The following is a 13,465-nucleotide window of genomic DNA, read 5'->3' as shown; positions in this document are numbered from 1 at the left end:
TGAGGATAAGGTGGTGAGAGGCGAAGGAGTAAAACTGGTAGTTGAGGGGGAAGGAGAGATGAAGAAAGAAGAGGGGAGAGGTGGAAGAGGTAAAGAGCTGAAGAAGAAGACAAGACAGTGGGCCACAAAAGAGAAGGAAGTGGTTTTCTGTCATCGATCTTGTTGAGGAAGATTGAAAATATTCGAGTTGGGTTTGGAGGAAAAGCAAAGTTTTCAGCCTCTCACACTGCTCCTAGAGAAGGTGTTTGTGTTTGACCAGTTTCCCTCTCTCTCCCCCCCCCCCCCCCCCCACCCCTCTTGTTTGCCGCTCCCGGAGAAGGTGTCTGCATGTGACGGTCTCTTGCTGTCTCTCGCCTGGCGCTCCCAAGGGAAGGTTCTTGCATCTGAGTGATCACGATCTCCCTCTCCCACAATGCTGTCAGCAGACGGTGCCAGAGCGAGGTTTAATCAATGCAAATTGTTGATTTGGACTCTGATTCAGGTTTGTGATGTGTTCCAGTTTTAGTTCTAGTCGCTCTCTTTTTGTTACTACTTGTGTGTGATTTTTGAATCAGGATGGCCTGCAGACAATGAACACTGAGCCAAACTGCAGGGAACTATGAGAAAAGATCTAGTAATTTCCCAGCATATATGACAAATAAACTCTTCGCGGCTTCCAGCCAGGTACAGGCATTAATTATAACTGACGTTTCGATGACGAACTCTGTCATCTTCATCAGGGATGATGCCTGGGCATATCTAGGCCGGTGGTATTTATAGCCCCGTTGTCCATCCCTCCTGATTGCCTAGTCCGCATCCAATCGTGTACTGAAATATTTCTCTTGATTTTGTGCTCTATAGTCTGTGTTTTTGTTTGTTCTTATTTTTTTCTTTTTCAGTATTTTTATTCAGAAGAAAAACAAGATTTACAGAGTGCAACACTTAGACACATCTCAACATGAAGTGTATATATTCATATATTGTAATAAAATTGATCAAAATGTTATAGCATATCACATAAAGGTATACCAGTCTGTAATCAAAAATTTAAAGATGGGTCAGACATCATAAAAGAAATTTTTTATATAAAAAAAGACAACCCCCTACCAACTACCAAAGAAAAAAGCTGATGGATGATAATAGATAATTAGAAAAAAAACATATTCGCTTAAGAAGAGAAGATAGAAATATACATAAAAGTCTGTGCACTGTTAAACTTTATAAATTGGAAAAGTAATTTAGGAAAGGTCCCCAGATATCATAAAAAGATTGTTTCGAATTTAAGACTGAGCAGCGGATCTTTTCTAAATTTAAATACAACATAATATCACATAGCCATTGAAGATGTGTAGAAGGGGTAGACTCCTTCCATTTAAGCAAGATTGCTCTCCTTGCTAAAAGAGATGTAAAAACTAAAACCTGTAGGTTAGGAGTATTTAAAGTTATATCTTCATCTGCAATAATACCAAACAAGGCAGTAAGGGGATTTGGGTCAAATTGGACCCTAAAAAGTTGTGAGAAGGTATGGAATACTTCCCGCCAAAACTTTTCAATTTTAGGACAAAACCAAAACATATGAATTAAAGAGGCATCAGCAGATTTGCATTTATTACAAAGTGGAGAAATGTTCGGATAAAACTGGACAGCTTCTGTTTAGAAATGTAAGCTCTATGAACCACTTTAAATTGTAGAAGAGAGTGACAAGCACAGAAAGATGATTTATTAACCCGTTTAAGAATTTTATTCCATCTTTCATCAGAAATCTGACAATTTAGGTCATCCTCCCAAGCTTTTTTTATTTTATCTAAAAAGTCTTCTCTAGAATCAATCAAAAAGTTATAGATACCGGTAATAGAGCCATTAGCAAAAGGTTTTAAATTTAAAAGATCGTCTAGTAAATTTTTATCAGGACCTATAGGAAAAATAGTTAATTGGAAACGTAAGAAATCTGTAATTTGAAGGTATCTGTAAAAATGTGTTTTTGGCAGTGCAAATTTAGTTGACAATTGGTCAAATGAAACAAGAGACCCTGAGATAAACAGGTCCCAAAAACACTTAATACCTAGTTCATCCCAATCCTTAAAGACTTTGTCAATCATAGAAGGGATAAAAAAAATTAGGGAGAATGGGAGATGATCATGAAAAATTCGCTAAACCAAAAAATTTTCTAAATTGAGACCATATCCTTAAACTTTGCTTAACAATTATATTATCTGTTGTTTTATTTGCTGAAAGAGAAGAGTATGATCCAAGAAGAGAGACAATAAAGGAATTTTTTACAGAATTAACTTCTAAGGAGACCCATGATGGGCAATCTTTACGATAAATATGATAGGACCAAAAAGTAATATTCCTTATATTGGCAGCCCAATAGTAAAACCTAAAATTGGGTAAGGCTAATCCACCCATCTCTTTATTTCTTTGTAGGTAAACTTTACTTAAATAAGCTTGTTTATTATTCCAAATATAAGATATTAAAATTGAAGCTAAAGAATCAAAGTAGGTCTTAGGAATAAAAATAGGTAAAGACTGAAAAAGATATAAAAATTTAGGAAGAATCTTCATTTTAATTGAATTAATTCGGCCAATTAGGGATAAAGAAAGAGGAGACCATTTAGGAAGTGTCTTTTTCACATAATTCAATAAAGGGTTTAAGTTTTCTTTAAATAAATTCTTGAAGTTTTTAGTAATTGTTACACCTAGATATGTAAATTGACTTGTAACAATTTGGAATGGAAATTTGACATTTGATGACATTAGGTCATTTAAAGGAAATAGCTCTCTATTATGTAAGTTCAGCTTATATCCTGAAAAATAACTAAACTGGGAAATTAAAGGAAGAACCGAAGGTAAAGAAGTTTCAGTGTTAGAGATAAAAAGTAAAATATCATCATAAAATTTCGTTCGTTCTTATTTTTGGGTTGTCCTCTATGCAATTTTGTGCTCTGGGGGGAGGGGATTTTGATGTTTGATGTTTTCCTTTAAAGGTGTTGATTTCATGGTTGTTCTTGTTTCGTGACGGTCAGTGTGGAGGATGAATTTCAGGGTTGTAGACTACATAGATACTTTGATAATAAATGTACTTTGAATCTTTTACGGTACCTTGATGTACTTGTGTATGGGAAAAAAACTGTCTGAAACTTCCCTCTTTAATCAAAAAATTGATTGCCATTTACCAAGGACAGCTCAAAGGGAGAATCATGGGCAAACTTGATGACTAGGTGATCATCTGGTGAAAGATCGTCAACCCAAATACTTCTCTCCACAGCTGCTGTCCAGGCTGACAAGTATTCCTAGCATTCTCCATTTTATTTCAGATTTCGAGCATCTGCAGTACTTTGATTTTCAACCCTGGGGTGGAGGGTGGGGTTTTTTTGCTCTCCTGAAGTTAGTTGGCTGAGGCAGCAAGATTACCAAAGACAGTTTCAATTTGCTTAACGCAATTCTACAGTAAATTAAAATTAATCCTACTGTTTTACTGAGGCAGCAAGAAGGGTAGAGTCCACAGAGGGGAGGCTGGAAGATGTAGAGGTGGGTACAATTACAACATTTAAAGAGACATCTGAGCAGGTACTTGGATAGGAGAGGTTTAGGGCATTAGGGATTAAGTTCAATTCAATGGGCTGACTCAGGAAGATTGCTGATTGACACGGAGCAGTTGAGCTAAGGGTCTGTTGCATGCTCTCTAACTCTGACACATCACTGCTTTTTCTTTGCCACGCACACCAAAATGCTGGAGGAACTCAGCAGGTCAGGCAGCATCAGTGGAAAAGAGTAAACAGACTCTCCTTCTGGACTGGAAAGGAAGGGGGAAGAGATCTGAAATAAAAAGTTTGGGGCGGGGCGAAGGGGAAGGAGGCAACATGGAAGGTGAAAGGTGAAGCCAGGTGGGCGGGAAAGGTCAAGGGCTGAAGAGTAAAGAAGTGGGCAACGGGAGAAGGGGGAGGAGGAGGGCAACCAGGATGAAGCGATGGGCAGATGAGAAGAAGTAAGGGGTTAGAGTGGGGATTAGAGGAAGAGCTGGGGGGAGCTGTGGGGAGAAGAGGAAATGTGCTTACTGGAAGGAGAAATTGATATTCCTGCTATCAGGCTGGAGGGTACCCAGATGGAATACAAGGTGTTGCTCCTCCACCTGAGGTGGCCTCATCTCGGCACAAGAGGGGGCCATGGATCAACACGTCCAAATGGGAATCAGAATCAAAATGTTTGGCCATCGGGACGTCACGCTTGTGGTGATGTCTCTTTTCTATCATGTTAACACCAATCAAGAGCTGCAGGACGAAAAGCTGTGCTAACAATGGCTCCGAAGGTTGTGATGTCATTCAAATCCTACATGGCTTTGAGTTCACTGGTTTTCCTAAAGGCAATTTGGAAGTCTGTGTATGATCGATAAGTATTCATCTTACAGTGGAATACGACAGAAAATAGGGCCAATTTTGAGAGAAATAACCAACACAAGGATATATTGCTTTTGGAGAAGGTGCTGAGGAGATTGACTGGGGTTTTATTTTGGGTTTCTGTGTTCCGTAGCTGCCTGTTAGGAGACGCATCTCAAGGCTTACGTATTTCAATAATAAATATACTTTGAACTAAGATGTTCCCTGAGAAGGAACATTTCATAAGACCATAAGAGAAAGGAGCAGAATTAGGCCATTTGGCCCATCTAGTTTGTTCAGCCATTTTGTCACGGCTGATCCATTTTCCCTCCCAGCCCCAATCTCCTTCCCCCTCCCCGTGTCCCTTCGTGCCCCGACTAATAAAGAATCTATCAACCTCTGCCTCAAGTACACCCACTAAATATTTCACTTTTCTGAGTGAGTGATTCCGGATAGGCTGGTGTAAACTCTCCTCTGAAATCCATCCAGCAAATTCTGCTAGCAGAGTTTAAAATGAGCTACAACACACACAAAATGCTGGTGGAACACTGCAGGCCAGGCTGCATCTATAAGGGGAAGCACTGTCGATGTTTTGGGCCGAGACACTTCGTCAGGACTAACCAAAAGGAAAGATAGTAAGAGATTTGAAAGTAGTGGGGGGAGGGGGAAATGCGAAATGATAGGAGAAGACCGGAGGGGGTGGGATGAAGCCAAGAGCTGGAAAGGTGATTGGCGAAAGTGATACAGAGCTGGATCTGCAGATTTCCTCGTGTTTGCTCTTTAAAATGAGCTGTCAGCATTTGGCTCTGGGCTGAACAGGGCCTCTGCAGTACCTCCGGGATGGAGAAAGGAATGGGGAGAAGGTGACTGGGAGACAGTGGCAGAATATAGCGTGCTGGAAGCTAGGTGGGAGGTGACAGGATCACAGAGCCAGAGAGAGATTTAGCACAGAATCAGTGCCTTTGACCCAGAAAGACCGCATTAACTGATAGCCAGTCTTCACACAAATCTGATGTTAAACCAGTTTTATTGTCTCCACATTTCTTGACTTGATGTACAAAGTGATAAGAAGCAGAGATCGAGTGGACATCCAACACCTATTTCCCCAGGACAGAAATGGCAAATATGAGAGGGCATAATTTTAATGTGATTGGAGGAACGTTTGTGGGGGCGGGGGGGGGGGGCAGATGTCAGAGTAAAGTTCTTTACACTGAGAGTGGTGGCTGCATGGGATTTGCTGCCAGGGTTGGTGGTAGACGCAGATACAGTCAGGGCGTTTAGGGGAAGTTCACAATCCTCCAGTGACTTGAGGAACGAGGACGGCCATCTCACCCAAAACATCCCACAGTCACCAGCTTCAGAGCTGAGTGTTTGTACCAGTGAAAGATTGATTGATTGCAACACACACAAAATACTGGAGGATCTCAGCAGGTCAGGCAGCAGCTGTGGAGGGGAATAAACTGTCAATGCAGGAATGGTGGTAGAGGCAAATACGTTCGGCAGATTTAAGAGACTGTTAGATAGGGACATGGGTGAAAGAGCAGTGGAGGGCTATATAGGAGGGAAGGGTTAGGTTGATCTTAAAGTAGGTAAAAAGGTCAGCACAGCATGATGGGCCAAAGGGCCTGCACTGTGCTGTATGTTCTAATCTCATCATTTACCTTCTAGCTTCAGACCAGGAATAATTTAGGGAGGCCAATTAACCAAGCTGAGTGCATGTCGTTGAGAGGGGACTGGAGCTCCTGGAGAGGTCATGCAGACTCCACACAGACAGCCTGTGGGTGATGTCGGGTAGCAGCTCTCTCTGTGCGTCATCAGTCCACAGTGGACTGGGATAGTTTGGTTCTGGCTCAATTAGACTGTTACATCAACTCGACAGTGCCATTGTTGGGTTGGCTCGGTAGTGGAGCGTGTGATGCTTTTCAGCGACCAGAGACCTGGGTTCAGTTCTGCCACTCTGTAAGGAAGTTGCTGAGTAGGTTTCCCCCCGCATCCCAAAGATATACGAGGTTCGAGTTAGTGACATCTCTCCCTCCCCCTCTCTCTATGCAAGTCCTTGAGTCAGGAGACTTGGAGATTCATCGAATCACATTCTCTGATAAATTGAACTATTGAAAAACCTAATAAGATTACGTTATCACTCTTACCTTCATGTAGCTGTTTTGGATTGTTTCGATGTTGCCTATGAGTGATTTGGCAATATCTACAAAAGCAAAGACAGTGTGCTTTAATATATCAGCATTCACCTTGCACACAGGTTCAAGAACAGTTACTTCCCTTCGAACATTGTGTTCTTGAACCAGCTAGCAAGGCACAAATCCCTGCAGTTCAACAACAAAGCACAGATCACTATGATGACCTGGATCATTCTGCAATAAAACAGGAGCAGGAGTTGGTGTTCAGTCCCATCGAGCCTGCGCCACCACTCAGTGAGATTATGACTGATCTGTCTATGATCTCCGCTCCTTTCACCTGCCTTCTCACCAATGTAGATGATACTATGTTGATTGGCCTCATCTCAAATAATAATGAGATGGCCTACAGGGAAGAAGTCATCACCCTGACACAGTGGTGTCAAGAAAACAACCTCTCCCTCAATGTCGCAAAAACAAGGGAGCTGGTTGTGGACTACAGGAGGAATGGAGATGGGCTCACCCCTATTGACATCAATGGATCTGGGGTTGAGAGGGTGAACAGCTTTAAATTCCTTGGCATACACATCACTGAGGACCTCATGTGGTCTGTGCACACCAGCTGTGTGGTGAAAAAGGCACAATAGCACCTCTTTCACCTCAGATGGTTGAAGAAGTTTGGCATGAATCCCCAAATCTGAAGGACTTTCTCCAGGGCACGACTGAGAGCATTCTGACTGGCTGCATCACTGTCTGGTATGGGAACTGTACTTCCCTCAATCGCAGGACTCTGCAGAGAGTGGTGTGGACAGCCCAACACATCTGTAGATGTGAACTTCCCATGATTCAGGACATTTACAGAGACAGGTGCCTAAAAAGGGACCAAAGGATCATTGGGGACCTGAGATCCCCCAACCACAAACTATTCCATTTGCTACCATCCAGGAAACGGTACCGCAGCATTAAAGCCAGGACCAACAGGTTCTGGGACAGCTTCTTCCACCAGGCTATCAGACTGATTAATTCATGCTGATACAATTGTATTTCTATACTATATTAACTGTTCTGTTGTACATACATTCAGACGGAGATGTAGCACAAAGATTTTTACTCCTCATGTATGTGAAAGACGTAAGAAATAAGATCAATTCAATTCAATAATCCTTAATTCCACTGTTAGTCAAAAATATATCTAACTGTGTCTTAAATATATTAGAATCAGAATCAGGTTTGGTATCACCAGCACAAGTCATGAAATGGGTTAAGCAGCAGCAGTAAAATGCAATACATGATAAAAAGGACTGTGTATATATTAAAATAATTAATTAAGTAAAAATTGGCACGTGGCCAAGTGGATAAGGCGTCAGACTAGTGATCAGAAGGTCGCTAGATTGAACCTCAGCCGAGACAACGTGTTGTGTCGTTGAGCAAGGCACTTAACCACACATTGCTCTGTGACAACACCAGTGCCAAGCTGTATGGGTCCTAATGCCCTTCCCTTGGACAACATCGGTGGTGTGGAGAGGGGAGACCTGCAGCATGGGCAACTGCCAGTCGTCCATACAACCTTGCCCAGGCTTCAGTCATCATCGAAAATCGATGGACAACCAAAGAAGAAGACATTAAAATTAGTGAGGTAGTGTTCATGGGTTTAATGTCCATTCAGAAATTGGATGGAAGAGGGGAAGAAGCGGTTCCTGAATCACTGAGTGTGTGTCTTTAGGTTCCTGTACCTCTTCCCTGATGGTGGCAATGAGATGAGGGCATCTCTTGCTTGATATGGGTCCTTAATGATGGACGCTGCCTTTTAAGGCATCACTCCTTGAAGGTGCCCTGGGTGCTATGGAGGCCAGTGCCCATGATGGAGCTGACCAAGTTCACAACTATCTGGAGCTTCATTCAATCCTGTACAATAGCCCCAATAATATATTTATTGAAGTAGCTTCTATTCTTCCCTGGACAGAGAATTCTACTACTTTCGGATTCTCCCTATCTCCTTCCTAAATCTATCCCTCCAGTTCTATGATCCCTAGTTCTAGGAAGTGGATCAATTTTCCTGTCTCTATCTTCTCTATCACTTTTATTATATTATGTTTCTGAGATCCTTCTGAATTTCAGCAAGTATTATCCCAGGTGACTCAATCACTCCACATAGGGTAATGCCGTCAACTCCAGAATCGACTCGTGGACCCATTCTGCAACGGCTCTGAAGCCAATACATCGATCCTCAAGTGAGGACTCATACAGTACTCAAGGTGAAGCCTTGCAAAACAGCTTGCTGCAATCTTCCTCCATAAAAACATGATCTGATCTTCCATTTTCCCTTCCAAAGTGGTCTACCTCAACTTTACCAATGTTGTACTCCATCTGCCAGAACCTTGTCCATTCATTTTACCCATCTAAACATCTCTGCAGACACTGCATAATTTGCTTTTGTTCCAATTGAGACTTTTCCAGCAAAGGTTGTGTAAAACCTTCATTTAATTTCTTGTGAATGCTGATTATGTGATGCTATTTTATTTACAGGTGTTAGGGCATACTCTAGAGTTAAGGAATATAGCAAATATTAATTTCAATAGCAGTTAGTCTTCAGATCTGAATGTGGATTGCAGATTGAGTTTAATATGCATCTCAGAACAATGGTGTTCTTGAACCTGCAGAATGGGGTCGATTGCAAACCGGGAAACACTCATTGACATGAATGTGGCTCAGAGACAATGGTGATTAGCAATCATTTTGGGTTTCTGAAGATCTAAGTGAAAATGATATACAGTTCAAAGGAAGTTTGTGGATACATTGTAACTACAGAATTGTCCTGTGTTACCTTTGATATTTAGGATTGAAAAATGTCATGTAATATTGGATTAGGTAGCCTCTTCTTCCAAGAGTGTCTCCAGTATGATGCCGGCTTGTTTTGCTGAACAATCTTCTATATCCACCAGTTTCAGTGTCTCTCAGTCACAACAGGCATCTCGTTTATTTATTTAGAGACACAGTGTGGAATCGGCCCTTCCAATTCACCCAGCAACCCAAGCCGAATCATAGGACAATTTACAATGACCCTACTAATCAGCAGGTCTTTGTACCGTGGGAGGAAACCTGAGCACGCGGAGGAAACCCACACGCTCACGAGAAGGAAAGTACAAGCTTTCTTACAGGGGAATTGATCTCCAAACTCAATCATTCGGTGAGCTGCAATAGGGTCACGCTAACCATGGCGCCCTAACGCATATACTAACGCTTATGAAGGTAAACTCGACTTTAGCAAGAGACTGCAGCAGCTGTGTCAACAAAAGTCATAATTGTTCAAACCACTAAACCAGATGGATCAGTGAGTACAGAAGTGGATGCAAAGAAGCTTCCAGGTGATAAAATGTAGCACAGTAGAGTGCAGGAACAGGTCCTTTGGCTCACTGTGTTTGTACTGAAGTGCTTCGGAAAGATGAGTGGTAACGTGGAAGATGGAATACAAGGACTATCCTGTTGTCTATTTTAGTGATTCTAGAAGGAAACATTGATGATTTTCTGATGGGCTACTGGAATGATATGTCTTACAAGCATGTGTTTGCAAGCATGTTACTATATTTACAAATTTTATGCAAATCAAATACTATGCGATTAAAATAAAAATATATTATACAAATTTTATGAACCTGCAGACACAACTCAACACCTTGGAACAGAATTTTTTCTTCTGCTATTAGGTTTCCTAATGGTCAATGAATCCATGAGCATTATTTCACTATTGTTCCGCTCTTCTTACAATACATATTTAATGTTCTAATATATATTTCTTATTGTAATTTATAGTACATCTTGTGTATTGCTCTGCACTGCTGCTAAAAAAACCCAACAAATTTCATTATATATCAGGCCACAAGGTACAGGGGTAGAATTAGGCCATTTGGCCCATCGAGTCTGCTCCACAGTCTGATCCCGTGGCTCAGAAGGATAGGGAAAGGAAGAGGATGGCAGCAGTGATAGGGGACTCTATAGTTAGGGGGTCAGACAGGCGATTCTGTGGACGCAGGAAAGAAACACGGATGTAGTTTGCCTCCCAGGTGCCAGGGTCCAGGATGTTTCTGATCATGTCCACGATATCTTGAAGTAGGAAGGAGAACAGCCAGAGGTCGTGGTACATATTGGTACCAACGCCATAGGTAGGAAAAGGGAGAAAGTCCTGAAAACAGACTAGAGGAGTTAGGAAAGAAGTTGAGAAGCAGGACCGCAAAGGTAGTAATCTCAGGATTACTGCCTGTGCCACGCAACAGTGAGAATAGGAATAGAATGAGGTGGAGGATAAATGTGTGGCTGAGGGATTGGAGCAGGGGGCAGGGATTCAGATTTCTGGATCATTGGGACCTCTTTTGGGACAGGTGTGACCGTACAAAAAGGACGGGTTGCACTTGAATCCGAGGGGGACCAATATCCTGGCAGGGAGGTTTGCTCAGGCTACTCGGGAGACTTTAAACTAGAATTGCTGGGGGGTGGGAACCGAACTGAAGTGATGGAGGAAAGGGAGGTTGGCTCACAAATAGAGAAAGTTTGGAGACAGTGCGAAAGGGAGGATAGGCAGATGATAGAGAAGGGATGTGTTCAGACCGATGGTTTGAAATGTGTCTATTTTAATCAAGGAGTATTATGAACAAAGTGGATGAGCTTAGAGCATGGATCAGCACTTGGAACTATGATGTTGTATGACTATGACCATTACAGAGACTTGGATGGTGCAGGGGCAGGAATGGCTACTTCAAGTGCCAGGCTTTAGATGTTTCAGAAAGGACAGGGAGGGAGGCAAAAGAGATGGGGGTGTGGCACTGTTGATCCGAGATAGTGTCATGGCTGCAGAAAAGGAGGAAGTCATGGAGGGGTTGTCTACGGAGTCTCTGTGGGTAGAAGTTAGGAATAGGAAGGGGTCAATAACTCTACTGGGTGTTTTTTTATAGACCACCCAATAGTAACAGGGACATTGAGGAGCAGATAGGGAGACAGATTCTGGAAAGGGGTAATAATAACAGGGTTGTGGTGGTGTGAGATTTTAATTTCCCAAATATCAATTGGCATCTCCCTAGAGTGAGGGGTTTAGATGGGGTGGAGTTTGTTAGGAGTGTTCAGGAAGGTTTCTTGACACAATATGTAGATAAGCCTACAAGAGGAGAGGCTGTACGTGTTACGGTATTGGGAAATGAACCTGGTCAGGTGTCAGGTCTCTGAGTGGGAGAGCATTTTGGAGATGGGATCACAATTCTATCTCCTTCACCATCGCATTGGAGAGGGATAGGAACAGACAAGTTAGGGAAACGTTTAATTGGAGTAAGGGGAAATATGAGGCTATCAGGCAGGAACGTGGAAGCATAAATTGGAAACAGATGCTCTCAGGGAAACATACAGAAGAAACATGGCAAATGTTCAGGGGATATTTGTGTGGGGTTCTGAGTAGGTACATTCCAATGAGACAGGGAAAGGATGGTATGGTGCAGGAACCATGGTGTACAAAGGCTTTTGTAAATCTAGTCAAGAAGAAAGGAAGAGCTTACAAAAGGTTCAAAAAACTAGGTAATAATAGAGATCTAGAAGATTATAAGGCTAGCAGGAAGGAGCTTAAGAATGAAATTAGGAGAGCCAGAAGGGGCCATGAGAAGGCCTTGGTGAGCAGGATTAAGGAAAACCCCAAGGCATTCTACAAGAATATGAAGAGCAAGAGGATAAGATGTGAGAGAATAGGGCTAATCAAGTGTGACAGTGAAAAAGTGTGTATGGAACTGGAGGAGATGGCAGAGGTACTTAATGAATACTTTGCTTCAGTATTCACTATGGAAAAGGATCTTGGCGATTGTAGGGATGACTTGCAGCAGACTGAAAAGCTTGAGCATGTAGATATTAAAGAAGAGGATGTGCTGGAGCTTTTAGAAAGCGTCAAGTTGGATAGGTCACTGGGATTGGATAGGATATACCCCAGACTGTGGGAGGTGAGGGAGGAGATTGCTGAGACTCTGGCGATGATCTTTGCATCATCAATGGGGATGGGAAAGGTTCCTAAGGATTGGAGGGTTGCGGATGTTGTTCCCTTATTCAAGAAAGGGAATAGGGATAACCCAGGAAATTATAGACCAATGAGTCTTACTTTGGTGGTTGGTAAGTTGATGGAGAAGATCCTGAGAGATACGATTTATGAACATTTGGAGAGGCATAATATGATTAGGAATAGTCAACATGGTTTTGTCAAAGGTAGGTTGTGCCTTACGAGCCTAATTGAAGTTTTTGAGAATGTGACTAAAGACATTGATGAAGGTAGAGCCGTAGATGTAGTGTATATGGGTTTTAGTAAAGCATTTGATAAGGTACTCTATGCAAGGCTTATTGAGAAAGTAAGGAGGCATGGAATCCAAGGGGACATTGCTTTGTGGATCCAGAACTGGTTTGCCCACAGGAGGCAAAGAGTGGTTGTTGATGGGTCATATTCTGCATGGAGGTCAGTGACCAATTGAGTGCCTCAGGGATCTGTTCTGGGACCCTTACTCTTTGTGATTTTTATAAATGACCTGGATGAGGAAGTGGAGGGATGGGTTAGTAGGTTTGCTGATGACACAAAGGTTGGGGGTGTTGTGGATAGTGTAGAGGGCTGTCAGAGGTTACAGAGGGACATTGATAGGATGCAAAACTGGGCTGAGAAGTGGCAGATGGAGTTCAACTCAGATATGTGTGAGGTGGTTCATTTTGGTAGGTCAAATATGATGGCAGAATATAGCATTAATGGCAATACTCTTGACAGTGTAGAGGATCAGAGGGATCTTGGGGTCCGAGTCCATAGGACACTCAAACCTGCTGCACAGGTTGACTCTTTGGTTAAGAAGGCATACGGAGCATTGGCCTTCATCAATCATGGGATTGAGTTTAAGAGCCGAGAAGTAATGTTGCAGCTATATAGGACCCTGGTCAGACCCCACTTGGAGTACTGTGCTCAATTCTGGTTGCCTC

General features: G+C 42.4%; 1 protein-coding gene across 5 annotated transcripts in view; it reads right to left on the bottom strand.

The window, feature by feature from the left end:
* The window catches only part of LOC140715160 (prominin-1-A-like), a 134,468-nt gene that overhangs the window by 106,296 nt on the left and 14,707 nt on the right, over positions 1–13,465 (bottom strand). For all 5 annotated transcript variants that reach the window (XM_073026940.1, XM_073026943.1, XM_073026945.1 and 2 more), the window contains exon 3: positions 6,503–6,558. In XM_073026940.1, coding sequence (XP_072883041.1) covers positions 6,503–6,558 — 56 coding nt within the window. The remainder of the gene's footprint in view (positions 1–6,502; positions 6,559–13,465) is intronic.

The sequence above is a fragment of the Hemitrygon akajei genome, chromosome 23 (genome assembly GCF_048418815.1).
Source record: "Hemitrygon akajei chromosome 23, sHemAka1.3, whole genome shotgun sequence".
In the NCBI taxonomy this organism is placed as follows: Eukaryota; Metazoa; Chordata; class Chondrichthyes; order Myliobatiformes; family Dasyatidae; genus Hemitrygon; species Hemitrygon akajei.
Note: the sequence above shows the minus strand (reverse complement) of the source record. Positions and strands in the feature narration are given on the sequence as shown.